The sequence below is a fragment of the Babylonia areolata genome, chromosome 8 (assembly GCF_041734735.1).
Source record: "Babylonia areolata isolate BAREFJ2019XMU chromosome 8, ASM4173473v1, whole genome shotgun sequence".
NCBI lineage: Eukaryota > Metazoa > Mollusca > Gastropoda > Neogastropoda > Buccinidae > Babylonia > Babylonia areolata.
In genome coordinates, this window is record NC_134883.1 from 39845941 (window position 1) to 39863440 (window position 17500).

Consider the following 17500-nt stretch of genomic DNA (forward strand, 5'->3'; position numbering starts at 1 on the left):
GGATGATACTGAGGCACTGGTTCACTTTTGTTTCTTCATCTGATCTTCACCCTTTAGAGAGAGAGACAGCGTGGAGAGAGAGAGAGACAGAGAATGGCAATGTATTTATTGTCGAGGATGATAGAGAAGCACTGGTGTGCATATTTTTTTCTCATCAAGTCATCACCTTTTTGAGAGAGAACGGACGAACGAACACTTTTTTTTGTTTTGTTCATTCATTATAGGCCATATACATAGCCCATCCTGATAGTCAGAGAGAGAGATCTAATCCTCACCTTTCACACACAGAGAGAAAGAGAGAGAGAGGCAATGTATTTCTTTGTCAAAGACGACAGAGAAGCACTGGTGTGCTTCTTATTTCTCACCAAGTCCTCACCCTTTAGAGAGAGAGGGGGGTGGGAGGGGGATGGGGAGTGTCGGGGGGGGGGAACCAATGTCGGAACCACTTGCAAGATGGGATGCTCATGATGACTTCCGGGGTCTACTTCCGGGGCAACACGGCACGACACTGTGCTTCCGGAGACAGGAAGTAGGAAGTCCAGAGAGAGAGAGAGGGGAGGGGAAGGAGGAAAGTTGACATTGGCCATGTTAAGACAGCGTTGTTGTTGTTTTTATTGAGACCGTGTGTCTCGCCTGGCTCACGGCCACTCTCTCTCTCTCTCTCTCTCTCTCTATATATATATATATATATATCTTTCTCTCTCTCTATATATATATATATATATATATCTTTCTCACACACACACACACACACACACACACACACACACACACACACGCCCGGCGCAGGAGCAGCTAATCCAAGGGGAGATAAGGGATGAGAGAGGGGGGGAGGGGGAGTTCCCTGCTACGGAGTGGGGTGGGTGAGGAGGGGAAGGATGGCTTCCCTGACGGGTTGTTGACACGGCAGCTGAATGAACAACGTGTCTAAGGGGGCTCCTCTTGTCTAGAGCTGCTCGTCGCCTTCTTTGACACCAAGAAACCCATGTCTGATTGGATCCTTTCTATTTCATTTGGTTTGGTTTGGTTTCATTTTATTTTCATTGTACATCAGTGGCACGTAGGACGTGGAGGATCGTATTTTAAGAACCCCCCCACCCCCCACACACACCTACCCCCACACACACCCGGCCCCTCCCTTTTTTTTTCTTTTGTTGTTGTTGTTGTGCTTCAACATGTGGTCTTGTTTATCCCCCCACCCCTCCTCCCAAATATCTTGAACATTCTTCGTCGTCGTTCTTCAGCCTGTGAGACAGGTGCAGCACAAGGAAAGGATCCGGGATGGAGGATTGCCTGGCAACTAGATTAACAGGGGCCGGGCGGAACAAACCAGGGCTGCCTTCCTGTTTGAAAATAATTCGATAGGTTTTTACATTGTTAGTCAGTTCTTTGTCTATGTAAGAACACAGTGGAAGCAACGATGTTTTCCCAGGGCACAAAGACCTTCGACGCCAACAGAGCAGCCGCCAATCCAGGAGAAGAGGAACCGGAGAAAACGGGGCCCATCCTTGCAGGACTCTCCATTCCGTGCAGCGTCTGTGGACGACCTTTTGCCTCAAGAACTGGTCTTCATTCGCACATGAGGGCCCACATCAACAAAAATGACCTGCCTGCCTACTCCAGTATCCGTCGGACACGATGGGAGAATCCAGCAGCATGTCTGTAAAGAATACAGACTGGTTTTATTTCAAATTTAGAGTGCGACTCATTCTTTTTTGGGAGGTGAGGGGGTGGGAGGGGGCGCTTTCTTGTTTGAATCCCCGGACATCCAACTTCAGGGATGCTGTTGTTGTTTTTCTGTGTCAGTGAGTGATGGCCTGGAGTTAACGCGTCCGCATAGGAAGCGAGAGAATCTGAGCGCGCTGGTTCGAATCACGGCTCAGCCGCCGATATTTTCTCCCCCTCCACTAAACCTTGAGTGGTGGTCTAGACGCTAGTCATTCGGATGAGACGATAAACCGAGGTCCCGTGTGCTAGCATGCACTTAGCGCACACAAAAGAACCCACGGCAACAAAAGGGTTGTTCTTGGCAAAATTCTGTAGAAAAATCCACTTCGATAGGAATTGATAAGTGCACGCAGGAAAAAATACACACACACACTATAAAAAATGGGTGGCGCTGTAGTGTAGCGACGCGCTCTTCCTGGGGAGAGCAGCCCGAATTTCACACAGACAGATCTGTTGTGATAAAAAGAAATACAAAATACAGAATGTTTCATCCTGCATTCTTTATCATTGGTGATTTCATCCCCATCCCCACCCCCACCCCTACCCCTCCATCCAGAAGATCTGTGACATTCTTCGTCTTCGTTCTTCACCCCCAGTGAGACAGGTGCACCACGAGGGAGAGATGGAGAGGGTGGGGGGGTGGGGGGGGATGCAGGCACCGCCTGGCAATTTAACCGGGGTGGAACAAGCCTGGGTGGCGGTCCGGTTACCCCGGGGAAATGTAAGTAAGAGGAGCATGGAGAACCCCACGCGGCACCCCACCATCCCCTTCTTGCAGCGGTAGGATGGAACTGCACGTGCATGATTAGTATACCTGAAGGCTTGAAGGGCTTACGTATGTGGTGGTCGTGTTGGAAATTGCGTTAGGATTGTAATGCTATGTTGTGTGGAGGGCCGGGGGAAGAGGGGTGGGTGGGGGGGGGGAGGAATCACGGTCTTGAGTGAAGCGTGGTGTCGCCGTGTCTTGGGTAACTTTTTTTTATGTTGTTGTTTGTTTGTTTGTTTTGGTATGATTATCTGTTTAAAGAATACAGGGTGAGATTTATTTCTAAATTAAGAGTTGGGGCTCTCATTCTTTTCGGGCGTTTTCCTGTAGAATCCCTAACTTTGAACTAACGGATGCTGTTTTCTTTTCTTCTTTTTTTTTCTTTTGTACTTCAACATGCGTGTCCTCCATTGGTGATGCCGGCTCCCACCCGCCCACCTCCCACCCACCCCGTTTCTCCCCTTCCCGATCAGCAACCGTGGCGGAGTGGCTCCCCACCCAGCTCCATCCCCTACCCCCCCACCCCCCCCCCCACCCCCCCACCCCCTCGCTTCCACCCTCGTGTCCAAATATCCGTTTCATTCTTCGTTTTTTCGTTCTTCATCCTGTGGGACAGGTGCATCACGAGAGAGAGAGAGAGGAATGGGTGGAAGGGGTGGGGGAGGGCGTGTAGGATCGCTTGGCAATTTAGCATGGGCGGAACAAGCCGAAGTCGTGGTCAGGTTACCGAGATGTGAGGACACGAGGGAAATGTAAGAACATGGGCTGGGGGTGGGGGTGGGGGGCTGTTGTTGCATGGAGCGATCTGAGCAAGGAAGCTCTCTTCTAAGTTTGCTTAGGCGTTAAGGACAATCCAGACGTGTACTCGTATTCTACAGGCAGTTCTTTCTTTCTCTTAAAAAAAAAAAACAAAAAAAAAAAACGCTTAGCAAACTTTAAAGCGCTGCTCAGAGCGCTCGTGAAACGCCGTAGAGCGGTGGCCCAGCGGTAACGCGACAGTCTGACTAGGAAGTGAGTCGTTGTTCACGGGGTCGAGTCCAATCTTGGATCTTTTTTTCTTCTTCTTCTTTTTCTCTTTTTTTCTCTCTCTAGTATTAGCGTTCCACTTCGAACCAGGTTGGGTCTGGATGCTAGTCTTTCGGGTGAGACAATAGGTAAACCCGAGGTCCTTTAGTTGCAGTATGTACTTTGGCGCACGTAAAAGAACTCACGGCAACAAAAGGATTTGTCCCTAGGACAAAAATTCTGTTAAAATAAATAAATAAATAATAAGATAAAATCAAATCAAATCCGCGTTGACAGTCAGGAAAATACACTTGCAGACAAGCAAAATAAAATAGTTAAAATTAGGGTGGTGGTGGTGGGGGGAGGGGTCTTTTGGTGTTCCGGAGGCTAGGTGGGAGGGGGGGGGGGTTCCTGGCTGTTGTTCTGGAGTTCCAAGGGAGAAGGCCTGAGGAAGAAGCCTAAGGAGAAAGTGTGTGTGTGGAGGGGGACGGGATAGGAGAGGGCGGGGGGTGGGTGGGGGGGGGTAAAACTTCGTTTTGTGGACACGGGCACTATAAATATGTGTGTGTGTACAAACAAGACAGACATGAACAGAAATAAAGAGAAGTAACTCTCCCCCCCTCCCCACCATCCCACCATTTACAAGGTATACAACTTCCATGTCAATGCTGCTTGCTTTGCAAATGGGGGGAGAGAGAGTTACTTCTCTTTGGTATTGTTTTTATCCTCCACTCTCACAGTAGCCTCGTCGTTCTATCATTTCAAGACCGACATGGCTGACACGACGAAAGACTTATTACTGCAACTTTCTCTCTCTCTCTCTCTCTCTCTCTCTCTCTCTCTCTCTCTCTCTCTCTCTCTCTCTCTCTCTTTCCCCGCGGAGTAGGGAGAGGCCAACAAGAATATAAATGACACAGGGGAGACAGTAGTGGAGGGGTTTGGGGGCGGGGGAGGGGGGGGGCGGAGTCAGTAGGAGAGAGAGGAGGTAAATTAGGGAGGTAGAGAGGGGTGGTGGTGGTGGTAGACGGTGGGGGCATGGCACGGGACACGGCCCGGAGCGAAGCAGCACGCGCGCAGCGTGATAGAGTTCTGTAGGTTGGCAAGCAAGATTCGGGCACCCCTTCATACCCCCCCCCCCTCCACCCCCTACCCCACCACACACACGCACACACGCACGCACGCACCTCCAAACTGTTACCAACAAGCAAGCAGCAAGCAAGCATAGCAGTGCAAAAGCAATATGCAGCTGGCAGCACGCGCACAACAAAACGTGAAGTCAGGGGGATTTGTCTCTTTCAGCTTTTCACACACACACACACACACACACACATACTCGCGCCCGCCCCCTCCACCCCCACCTCCCCCCCCACCACCACCAAAAAGAAGCTTCAACCACCCCTATTACTATTATTATCTCCCTCCCCCCCGCCCCCCATCCCACAACCTCTCTTCCCAATGCTTTCTCTTGATCTCCCTTTTCTCTCTCCCTCTCTCCCCACTCTTTCCCCTCAGTCCTCGCCGTGGTGCTGCCTGCTGCTGCTGCTGCTTTCCTCATCCAATCCATCCATCCCTCGTTTACCTGTGGGGGAGGTGAGGGAGGGAGGGGGGGAGGGTAGGGGTGCGGAGGGGTTGCTGTCTTGTCTCGTCTTGTGCGTCTCGTCTTGTCTTGTCTGGCTGTTGGATTCCGAATCTTCAGGGGTTACTTACTTACCTGTAGCGCAGGCAGGGAGGGAAGGGAGTGGTGGTGGTGGTGGTGGTGGCTGTCTGACTTGACTTACCTGTGTGCACGTGCACCCAGTGTGTGTGTGTGTGTGTGCCGTGTGAGTGTGTGTGTGTGTGTGTTTGCCCCTGGTGTGGTGGCGGCTGGGTCAGTGTCGGCGGGCGGAGGAGGATAACCAGAAGCCGCAGAAGAAGAACTCCTCACATCAAGCATCAGCCAGCACCCTGAGCGGTAGGCAGGCCCCCCCTTTCCCCCCCTCAAAGAAAAAAAGAGAAAGTGTTGTGTTGTGGACGGCGGGGAGGGTGTCGTGATGTGGTTGTTGGGGTTGTGGTTTGGTGCTGGTGGTGGTGTTTGTGGTGGTGGCCGCGACACATGAAGGTGTAGGAGGAAAAAAAGTAGTGGTGGTTTGTGGTGGTGGTGGTGGTGGTGAGGAGGAGGAGGAGCATGGAGGGGTTCTTGTCGCGATGCTGCAAGTGTGTGTGGTGTGTTATGACCAGCAGGTGAGTCTGGGGTAGGGGGTGGGTGGGGGGTGTGAGGGGACAACGGCATCAAGGTGGAGGGCGGTAGGAATAGTATTAAAAAAATAAATAGATAGAATAAAAAATTTTTTTTTAAACACGCCTGTGGGATGCCTGGTCTATTGTTCGCGCGCGCGTGTGTATGTGTGTACTGTTTGTGTGTGTGTGTGTGTGTGTGTGTGTGTGTAATGGAGAGTTATCTGAGAGATCGTGGTAGTATGTCCATAATTATGTCTGTTTCTCTTACTGCCTCAATCTGTTCCGATGATCATTGTCGCGGACACACGACTGACAGTCATACACTCAAGCGAGTGCGTGATTGTGTTTATGTGTGTGTGTGTGTGTGCGAGAGGGTGTTTTAGTGTGTTTGTGCGTGCGTGTGTGTGTCTGTATATGGTTGTGTGTGTTGGGGGAGGGGGGGGGACAGTTATTACTGTTGGCCCATGTTTCAATATGTGTATGTGAGTGCATGTGTGTGGTGCGCGCGTGGGCGCGAGTGTGTGTGTGTGTAGTACGCACACGCATGCTCGTGAGTTTTTGTGACCTCTCTCTCTCTCTCCCTCCCTCTGTCTCTCAGATTTTGCAGCTAACGTCGGTGTGAATGTAGGATGGGTGAAACGAGAATATGAGCACGAAAACGAGTTTAGCGTATGCGAGTGAATGAGTGTATGTGTGTGTGTGTGTGTGTGTGTGCGTCCGTGTGCGCGTGCGTTTGTGTATCCATTCTGTGTGTGTGTGTGTGTTTGTGAAGGAGGAGGGTGGCTTGCATGTAGCATCCTCCTCTATGCCGGCACGCTGGGTGTTTTTTTTTTTTGTATGCACACACACACATATATATATACAAGGACCAGAGATCGTAGTTTATTGCTCGTAGGGTTGGTTCTTTGCTTAGCTTTTCACCCACTTTCCCATGCACTTTCTCTCTCTCTCTCTCTCTCTCTCTCTCACTTCTTGTGGATTTTTCAGAGGAAAATGATACCGCGGTTACGCGGTGTGTGTGTGTGTGAGTTCTAGGTGCTGTTAGTATGTTGAAAACTCCGAGCTGGAGTCCGGTTTGGTGTGTTGAGAGGAAGGGGAGAGATGAAAGACAGCGAGGGTATGAGGGGGTTGGTAAGAACAAGAAAAGGTGGGGGGAGGGGGAAGGGGGTGAAAAGGGAGAGAAGCGCGATATGCAGTTCATCAGCCTGTCTGTCCGCTTGCGCCCTGAATCACTTTAGGGTCAGGTCGTTGACAGCGTTTGCCTGGTCATTTCACAGCATTTATGCAGTTGACATTTGTCGGTGTTCGTAGCAATAGCCGAATGGTTAAAGCGTTGGACTTTCAATCTGAGGGTCCGGGGTTCGAATCTCGGTGGCGCCTGGTGGGGAAAGGGTGGAGGTTTTTCCGATCTCCCAGGTCAACATACGTGCAGACCTGCCAGTGCCTGAACCCCCTTCGTGTGTATACGCACGCAGAAGATCGAATACGCACTTTAAAGATCCTGTAATCCATGTCAGCGTTCGGTGGGTTATGGAAACAAGAACATACCCAGCATGCACACCCCCGAAAACGGAGTATGGCTGCCTACATGGCGGGGTAAATAAGCAAAACGTAAAATGTTAAATGTTACATGTTTGTCTCAGTGTGTAGGTGTGCGTGCCTGAAATATGATTGAACGACACAGGGAACGAATGATGAGCGCCCAATGGCAGACGTCAGTCGGCTCTACCCAGGTAGGCAGCCTGTTGTGCAAATGACCCCGTGTTTGTAAAGCGCTTAGAGTTTGGTCTCCGACCGAGGATAGGCGCTATATAAGTATCCTTATCAATCAGTGCCGATTAGAACCGGGTTTTCCCCACTGTGACATACTTCATAATAATAAGATGATGATCACGATGACAAAAGTTGTAGTAGTAATGATGATGACGATGAGAGAGAGAGAGAGAGAGGGGAGGGTGTCCGGGGGGAGGGGGGTGGAGGGAGGGAGAGAGAGAGGGGTGTTGGCTTGGAGGTAACGTGGCCGCGTAGGAAGCGAGAGAGAATCTGAGCGCACTGGTTCCAATCACACCGGCAGTCGCCAGTGTTTTCTCCTCCCCGCTCCACTAGACCTTGAGTGGTGGTCTGGACGCTAGTCATTCGGTTGAGACTATAAAGCCGAGGTCCCCGCGTGCAACTTGCATTTAGCGCACGTAAAAGAACCCACGGCAACAAGAGGGTTATCACTGGCAAAGTTCTTTAGAAAAATAGACTTTGATAGGAAAACAAGTAAATAGACAGAGAGACAGGCAGACTGACAGATAGATGGAAAACTGCGGGGAGAGCAATCTCGTGACATAAAAAATCCAATACAACACAATTTCATTTTGCGTGAGAAAGCTTTCTGCACCCCCTGTCTATCATTCTGTCTGTCTCTCTCTCTCTCTCTTACTCTCTCTCACATTCTGTCTCTCGCACTCTGTCTCTCTCATTCTCTCTCTCATTCTCTGTCTCTCCCTTTCACCCTCTCTCTCACTCTCTCTCTCTCTCTGTCTCTCTCTCACTCTCTGTGTGTGTGGCTCTCTGTCTCTCTCTCACTCTCTCTGTGTCTCTCTCTCTCTCTCTCTCTCTCTCTCTCTCACTCTCCCCCTCCTCGACCCGAAATCAACCTTCACCCTTGTCCAGTCAGTACTTCTTTCGGTCTGTCATGGCCAGGGCTTTGGCCTTGGCCTGAAATCTTCATTGTTCACGATTAAAAATCGATCTGTCTGTCGTTCTCACACTCCCCTCCTTCCCCCCCTCTCTCTCTCTCTCGCTCAAACACACACACACACACACACACACACACACACACACGCTCGCGCACGCACGCACGCACGCACGCACACACACGTTCGCACGCACGCATGCACTCAGACAGATGATACGGTGGAGACCACAGAGAAACAGTGGCGAGATTGGACGTGACGTGTTGGGAACTCCCACACATTCAGCCTCCACCTCCACCTCCACCTCCGCCACCCTCCTACTATACCCCCTCCACACCTCCCTCCCCCCCCCCCCCCCCCCCCTTCCGCTCCTCCTCTTCTTCCTCGCATAGTTGATCAACCTTTCGCCGGCAGAGAGAGACAGAGAGAGATGAGTGTGTGTGTGTGTGTGTGTGTGTGTGTGTGTGTGTGTGTGTGTGTGTTTTGTTGTTGTTGTTGTTGTTGTTGTTGTTTTCAATAATCTGGTGAGGTGGCGGGCCCGAACAGTGTGATTGAGTACGAATCGTTTTCTGATCACCGGGAGGGCAAGGCTGATCTAATGGGGGTGTGGGGGAGCTGGGGGGACGGGACGGGGGGTGGAAGAGGGACAAAGGGGGGGGGGGAGGGGGGCGTGTATCGTGTAAGGTCAGGCCCTAGTAACAGTGGGATCATTACACTGACTGGCTGGTCTGACTCCTTAGGTTCTCTCTCGGTTGTTGTCCTGGTTGTTCCCTCCTGAATTGATATATATATAGAGAGAGAGATATATATATAGATAGATAGATAGATATAGATATATATTGGGCCCTCAAGGCCTGTCCAACGCGTTTGGGTTTTTGCGGAGGTCCGGCATCTGGTGGAGCCAGTTGCATTGCTCGGACGCATTGCTCGTAACCCGCTACTGACTGTGTGTAGTATAGAAATGACCACTGGTCCTTAGAAAAACAAGAGATGTGTGGCGGCGTGTATGGATTAGTCTGCATGCTTTAACACCTCCTTGAAGGTGGAACTGTCCTGTTTGTATGTCGGTCTTTTTCTTTCCTTGGCTTAAAAAAAAAAAAAATATATATATATATATATAAATAATTTCCTTTCTTCTTCCTCTTCTTTCTTCCTTTCTTTCTTTCTTTCTTTGTCTGAATTTTCTTTTTCCTTCCGTGTTTAGGAGCTTTCGTTTTGTTTTTTTTTGCACACGCGCTCGCACATATGTGTGCGTATGTTTGTGAGTGTGTGTGTGTGAGAGAGAGAGAGAGAGTATGTGTGTGTGTGTGTGTGTGTGTGTGTGAAGATTGAGGAGGGGGTTGTTGAGAACCGTGAAATTGGGTCCCATGTTGTTGTGTCAGATGGGACTCTGTGTGCGTGTGTGTGTGCGTGTTTGTGTGTGTGTGTGTGTGTGTGCGTGTGTGTGTGCACGCGCGCGCTATACAAAGAAAAAGATAGGTTGAGAGAGAGGGAGGGATGAGACGGGGTGGGGGGGAGGGGAAGTTTGTTGATTTAGCTGTGAAACTGGGTCCCTTGTCGGGGTGTCAGAGGAACTCGAGACCCCCCCCCCCCCCCACCTCCACCCACCCCACACTCCCAAACACACACATACACACGTGTTTTAGATGTGTGTGTGAGTTGGACACGGTCCAGCTAGATGGATGAATGGTCGGATGGATGTTGGTCCTGCCAGCTGTTGGCACCTCCATTTGGCAGCCCGGCCTCTGTGGTCTGTATGTCTGGTCTGATGCGGTACATCCATCTGCCGGCCTCTGTGGTCTGTATGTCTGGTCTGATACGGTACATCCATCTGCCGGCCTCTGTGGTCTGTATGTCTGGTCTGATACGGTACATCCATCTACCGGCCTCTGTGGTCTGTGTGTCTGGTCTGATACGGTACATCCATCTGCCGGCCTCTGTGGTCTGTATGTCTGGTCTGATACGGTACATCCATCTGCCGGCCTCTGTGGTCTGTATGTCTGGTCTGATACGGTACATCCATCTGCCGGTCTCTGTGGTCTGTATGTCTGATCTGATACGGTACATCCATCTGCCGGCCTCTGGTCTGTATGTCTGGTCTGATACGGTACATCCATCTGCCGGCCTCTGTGGTCTGTATGTCTGGTCTGATACGGTACATCCATCTGCCGGCCTCTGTGGTCTGTATGTCTGGTCTGATACGGTGCATCCATCTGCCGGGCTCTGTGGTCTGTATGTCTGGTCTGATACGGTACATCCATCTGCCGGCCTCTGTGGTCTGTATGTCTGGTCTGATACGGTACATCCATCTACCGGGCTCTGTGGTCTGTATGTCTGGTCTGATGCGGTACATCCATCTGCCGGGCTCTGTGGTCTGTATGTCTGGTCTGATGCGGTACATCCATCTGCCGGCCTCTGTGGTCTGTATGTCTGGTCTGATACGGTACATCCATCTGCCGGCCTCTGTGGTCTGTATGTCTGATCTGATACGGTACATCCATCTGCCGGCCTCTGGTCTATGTCTGGTCTGATACGGTACATCCATCTGCCGGCCTCTGTGGTCTGTATGTCTGATCTGGTACGGTACATCCATCTGCCGAGCTCTGGTCTGTATGTCTGGTCTGATACGGTACATCCATCTGCCGGCCTCTGTGGTCTATGTCTGGTCTGATACGGTACATCCATCTACCGTGGTCTGTATGTCTGGTCTGATACGGTACATCCATCTGCCGACCTCTGTGGTCTGTATGTCTGGTCTGATACGGTACATCCATCTGCCGGCCTCTGGTCTGTATGTCTGGTCTGATACGGTACATCCATCTGCCGGCCTCTGTGGTCTGTATGTCTGATCTGATACGGTACATCCATCTGCCGATCTCTGGTCTGTATGTCTGGTCTGATACGGTACATCCATCTACCGTGGTCTGTATGTCTGGTCTGATACGGTACATCCATCTGCCGACCTCTGTGGTCTGTATGTCTGGTCTGATACGGTACATCCATCTGCCGGTCTCTGTGGTCTGTATGTCTGGTCTGATACGGTACATCCATCTGCCGAGCTCTGTGGTCTGTATGTCTGGTCTGATACGGTACATCCATCTGCCCGTTCTGTTCCTCCCTCCCTCCCTCCCTGCCTCGGCCTGTGTCTGCTCTACCTGTGCCTTTTGCAAGGCGCGTGTATGTCTGCAGTGTGTCTCTCGAGTGTGTGTGTGCGTGTGCGTGTGCGTGTGTGTGTGTGTGTTGTTGTTGCTTGTAGACACACGGCGGAGATGAAGCCAGATGGGGGTAATTTCTGTGTATGTGTTGTCACTGTCTGTTTCTGTCTCTGTCTCTGCCTCTTTCTCTGTCTGTCTGTCTGTCTGTCTGTCTGTCTCTCTCTCTCTCTCTCTCTCTCTCTCTCTCTCTCTCTCTATATATATATATATATATATATATATGTGCATAGCTGTGTATATGTGTACATGTACACGAGTTTGGATAAGTATGTGCACAAGTTCACATTATGTAATATGGTTTTTGATCATAACTTGCGTGACCTTACAGGGAATCATTCATCTGATGTGACTATGAATTTGTAACCACCCTCAGTGACATGGGCCAGTGGCCTATTCATTAAACCATTCAGTGTTCTCTCTCTCTCTCTCTCTCTCTCTCTCTCTCTCTCTCTCTCCACCCCACCCATATCTCTCTCCGTATCCGTGTGTGTCCTTCTGTTCATGTGACTCGGGAGATATTGTGTGAATGTTGATAACGTTTGTTGCATGTGTGTTGTTCAGCTGCGCACGTTTTCATTCATCTACCATGCATGTTGACAGGGTTTTTAATCGCTGAATCATGTCGGATCGGGTTCATCACATCCAGAACTGGCGACATCCAAGACTTTCCTTCTTTTTCTTCTTCTTCTTCTTCTTCTTCTTCTTCTTCTATCAAGCAAGAAATAAAGCACCAACGGTAAAATTATTGCCATCTATGACTACAATCAAACAACAGAGTTGTGTGCAGAGTTAGTTAAGCATTGAATTCTGAGTGTACCTCGCCTGACCAGACTGAATCTGATCCGAGTATACAACAAACGTAAAGGAAAGAAGAAGAAGAAAAAAAAATAGCAACGTGCAGCATAAAACCTGGATATGAAAATAGTGTGTGCCAAGACCGTGTCTGTGTGTGTATACCCAATGACAACAAAGAAAGGCATAAAAAGCAGTTAATGTAATAATATAAAATAATACGAAATAATGTAATAATCCTGTCTGCCAAGACCGAGTCTGTATATGTACGCAAGAACGTAAAAAAAAAGTATGTACACTGGATGTAATGATAGTGTCTGCCAAGACCGACTCGGTACTATGTACACAACACCTCGTCTTGCCAAGACTTCTCCACGTGTTCACAGCGGAGTGTTTATGCTTGAGGTCCGCCCTGCAACACTTAGTATCAGTATCAGTAGCTCAAGGAGGCGTCACTGCGTTCGGTCAAATCCATATACGCTACACCACACCTGCCAAGCAGATGCCTGACCAGCAGCGTAACCCAACGCGCTTAGTCAGGCTTTGAGAAAAAAAGTAATACAAAGGTTTTCGTATGATACTAAGATCTACGTATAATTTTGAGTAATACTGAGGTCTACGTGTAATACTGGGTCTACTGTAATACTGAGAAGTCTACATGTAATAATGTGTTGTACTGAGGCATACGTGTACTACTGAAAGGTCTACGCGTAATGCTAAGTAGTACCGAGGTCCACATGTGGTATACTTACAGGTCTACGTGTAATACTGAGAGATCAACGTGCAGTGCTGAGAGGTCTACGTGTAATACTGAGTAGTACTGCTATCTATGTGTAATGCTGAGTTGTACTGAGGCCTACGTTATGATATTGAGAGGTTTACCTGTAATACTGGGTGGTAACTGAGATCTTCTCCTCCTTCGTTCGTGGGCTGCAATTCCCACGTTCACTCGTATGTATACCTGTGGGCTTTTACGTGTATGACCGTTTTTACCCCGCCATTTAGGCAGCCATACTCCGTTTTCGGGGGTGCTGAGATCTACCTGTACTTACCCAGAGGTCTACGTGCACTAATCAGTAAGAGTTAGCGTTTCGTGTACTGCTGAGAGACCTCGCTAGTCAAAAGGCTTCAAAGGTGCAGTGTAGTTTCTTTGTCGGTATAGTAGAAGTTTTTAGGGGTGGGTGTGGGGGTATGGAGGGATGAGGAGAGGCGTGGCTGTGGCGGATGTAGGGGACTTAATCTGTCGGCAGCCTGGGAGCAGATCCCTACCACCAGGGATTTGTGTGTTGTGCCACTGGCCACCCAGACTCGGGTCAGCGGACCCCCCACCTGGGTGGGGATGGATCACTGGCCGTGAACGTCGCTGACCACCACGGACCAAGACGGTGTATATGTATTTTTAGGTTCGTATTTTTAGGTAAAGCCCCACGCCGTTACGTTCTCATGTCGCATGTGCCTGGCTGAGGTTGGCTCCTTTGGTGTGTGTGTGTGTGTGTGTTACCAAGTTTCGAAACCGTTCTAATGCTATGGTGGCGCGTGTCTGTTGTGGTGGCGGTAACCTTGCATAAATGACAGGTGAGGTTAAGAGGGGGGGGGGGGGGGTCATGACCTTGACGTGCAAGTAGTTTGTATCGTCTGTTGTTTTCGCTTGCCGCTTCTTCAGAATTAACTGTGGAGTGTTTTGGTTCTTTGTTTATCCAATTTTAATTACTCCCTCTTCTCGACCCCCCCCTCCCCTTTTCTCTTAGTGTGTGTGTGTGTGTGTGTGTGTGTGTGTTATGCGGTGGAGAGTTGAATTGGGGATGGTGACATTCTGTGAATAGTATAATATGTTTGTGTATGTGTGTGTATGTGTGCGTGTATTTTTGTGTGTGCGTGTGTGTGACGTGGGGAAGGCCCGTGGAATTAGTCAGGTGACAGACAGACAAACAAGTGGCGGGGTCTGTGCTGTCTGCGTGCCTTGTCGCCCGGTCCATGTCACCCTCCCCCCCCTCCTCCCACGACACTCCCTCCCCCACACCTTCATCCCTCCACCCCTTTCCACCCCCCCATTCGCAACTCCATCCCCATCCCCACCTCCTCATCCCCACCCCCAGCCCCAGACAGTGAAGGTAGGATGACTGCCTTCCTCCCTCTCCTCCCTCTCTCTCCTGGCTCTGGACCCCAGAGAAGAGACTGAAGGGTCTGTTGGTTGTGCGTCAGGTCTGTGGGTATAAGGTCAGAAACGACGGTAGTAGGTAGAAAGGCCCTACATCTACTTTCTCTGACCCACCAGTAAGGTGGTGGTGGTGGTGGTGGTGGACCTTACTCGTCTGTCTGTCACAAGCTAGACAGTCAGTCAGCCAGTCAGTCAGCCAGTCAGTCAGCCAGCCAGTCAGTCAGTCAGCCAGTCAGTCAGTCAGCCAGTCAGTCAGTCAACCAGCCAGTCAACCAGCCAGTCAGTCAGCCAGTCAGTTACCTTTGAGCCGTCGTCAGGCTGAGTTTCAGGCTGCATGTTTTCTGAAGTGAGGACAGTCATTCGGCGGCACAAAGAACGTGTGTACCTTAGCTTAACTTGGATGTTCTCACGTGGTATGACGCATTGGGCAGAGTGCTTTGACAGCTTTGTTTTCTCTCTTTTTATTAATTTTTTTTTTTTAACAAGTGATGTGTGAGTTACGCGAAAGAAAAATCGGTACTGTTTTCAGTGTTGTGTGTGTGTGTGTGTGTGTGTGTGTGTGTGTGTGTGTCCTGCAATTGATCAAAGTTTCCGACTGACAGTTCTGAACAACGAGAGTCGGAAACCACAGACCACACAACACTGACAGCATCTTCCTAATTTCAGACATGGACAGCGACCAGGAAATGTCAGTAGAGTGGAGTTTAACGACCGACCTATCGGCTTTACGCCCATAGGGTCAAGTTGTTCGTGGCTGTGGTCTTTTCCAAGGGGGTGTGGCGTGGTCAAGGCGTTGGTCCTGTGGTCTTGCTCGAGGAGGGTCCTTGTTGTGTGCTGGCCGCCGGTGATGTCCGTGGTCCGTGCTGTGTCCTGGCTGTGTTCGGGTGGTGGAGTCCTTTGAGGGTTTGAACTCACAAGCTACTGAGTTGTGAGGGTAGGTGTCGGGGGGGGGGGGGGGGGGGGTGATCAGAAAGTTGTAAGATTCAACAAAAACTCGTACGACGCAAAATTTGTGTACGTGAAAGTGTTTGTCCTATTGGTGTCAGCATGAAGGAAGGTTTTCGACCATGTAGGTTTTTATGCCTCCTCCCTTCCTCCCCCCCCCCTCCCAGAGTACAGGTATACGAACTAGCAAAGTTGGTTATTACTTGGTTTAAATAATCTTGAATTGTTGAACAGTACACATGATTACAATGCAAACAAAGACAAAATGTTTATTGTAAAGCGCTTTGAGCTCTCTTTAAAGAGAGGAAAGCGCTCAACAAATGTCCATTATTATTATTATTATTATTAAAAGAGCATCAACAAGCTTAAAGCTTATACTGTGCTCACAACGTTGCACTTCAATTTTAACACGACAGCGGATGAGGTAGTACTTGTTCGACTGCGCGTAAAAGCCTCTGACACTTGAAGAAGCAACGAAGAACTGGCACTTACGTCTGTTTTTTTTGGGGGGTGGGGGTGGAGGGGGGCAGTCTTTGAATGGAAGATCAGGTGTGCTTCACGGTTTGGAGTTCTCCTTCAAACCGTTCTGCGCCAGTAGGTACTCTTTGGCCTTGCTCTATTGCGTCTACCTTGTGTCCAGTGAAGAGCTGAGTGGTGTCACCTTGCTCTTTTCGCACGACGTGTCCGATCTAAGCGTCGTCAGGTGTTTATTTAACCGTGGTTAGAGTCAAGCCGTTGAGTGTGGTGGTGGTGGTGGAACACGGTTTGATAATCAGTCGGTGGATTGCCTATAAAAAAAAAATTTTAATTAAAAAAAAAATTATTATTTTATTTTGGGGAGGGGGCAGGGAGATAGACTGAGAGGGTCATCGATTGTATTTACTGATGCTGTATTCTCTCTCTCTCTCTCTCTCTCTCTCTCTCTCTCTCTTTTCTCTATCCCCCCGTATCACCTCTCTCCTTGTACCACCTCTCTCTTTATCCCCTTGTATCACCTCTCTCTCTCTCTCTCTCTCCTCTCTATCCCCTTGTATATCTTTATCCCCTTTGTATCCTCTCTCTCTCTCTCGCTTTCTTTCTCTCTCATCTCTATCACCTCTCTCTCTCTCTCCTCTCTATCCCTTTGTATCACTTCTCTCTCCTCTCTATCCCCTTGTATCACCTCTCTCTCTCCTCTCTATCCCTTTGTATCACCTCTCTCTCTCCTCTCTATCCCCTTGTATCACCTCTCTCTCTCTATCTCCTTGTATCACCTCTCTCTTTATCCCCTTGTATCACCTCTCTCTCTCTATCTCCTTGTATCACCTCTCTCTTTATCCCCTTGTATCACCTCTCTCTCTCTATCTCCTTGTATCACCTCTCTCTCTATCCCCTTGTATCACCTCTCTCTCTCTATCTCCTTGTATCACCTCTCTCTCTTATCCCCTTGTATCACCTCTCTCTCTATCTCCTTGTATCACCTCTCTCTCTCTCCCTGTATCACCTCTCCCTCTCTCTCTCTCCTCTCTATCTCCTTGTATCACCTCTCTCTCTCTCTCTCCTATCCCCATGTATCATTTCTCTCTCTCTCTCTCTCTCTCTCTCTCTCAGCCATTGACCCAAAGAGCCTACAGGTGGGTAAAGACTTTGACATAGCTGTATGTTTATTAATAAATACAACTGTGTGCTTCTCAGCTGTCGTGTTGGCGATCACCCGTGCGGCGCACGTGCTGTTCGGGTGAGGTGTGGTGCACGTGCGCTCTTAAATAAACGCGCGATGACCTCTGTCTCTCTGTCTGTCTGTCCTTGCACGTGCAGTATGGATTGTGGTTTTGGTTTGTGTTTCTTTATTTCTCTGTTCTCTCCTCCCCTCTTACTGTTCTCTTACCTCGTCCATACAGTGAATGACCTGGTGTGTGTGTGTGTGTGTGTGTGTCGCTGCTTGCATGTGGGTGTTGTGAGTGCACGTGAAATTAGCTTTCTAGCGTCAGCGCGCGCACACCCAGAGCAC

General features: G+C 49.7%; 1 protein-coding gene across 9 annotated transcripts in view; it reads left to right on the top strand.

Moving 5' to 3' along the window:
- Window positions 1-17500, top strand: part of LOC143284806 (uncharacterized) — a 183658-nt gene that overhangs the window by 109023 nt on the left and 57135 nt on the right. The window contains exon 1 of one of the 9 annotated variants that reach the window (XM_076591842.1): window positions 5459-5719. The exons of the other annotated variants lie outside the window; for them this stretch is intronic. Coding sequence (XP_076447957.1) covers window positions 5664-5719 — 56 coding nt within the window. The 5' untranslated portion in view covers window positions 5459-5663. Of the gene's footprint in view, window positions 1-5458; window positions 5720-17500 lie in introns of those variants that run through there. 9 annotated transcript variants of the gene reach the window in all.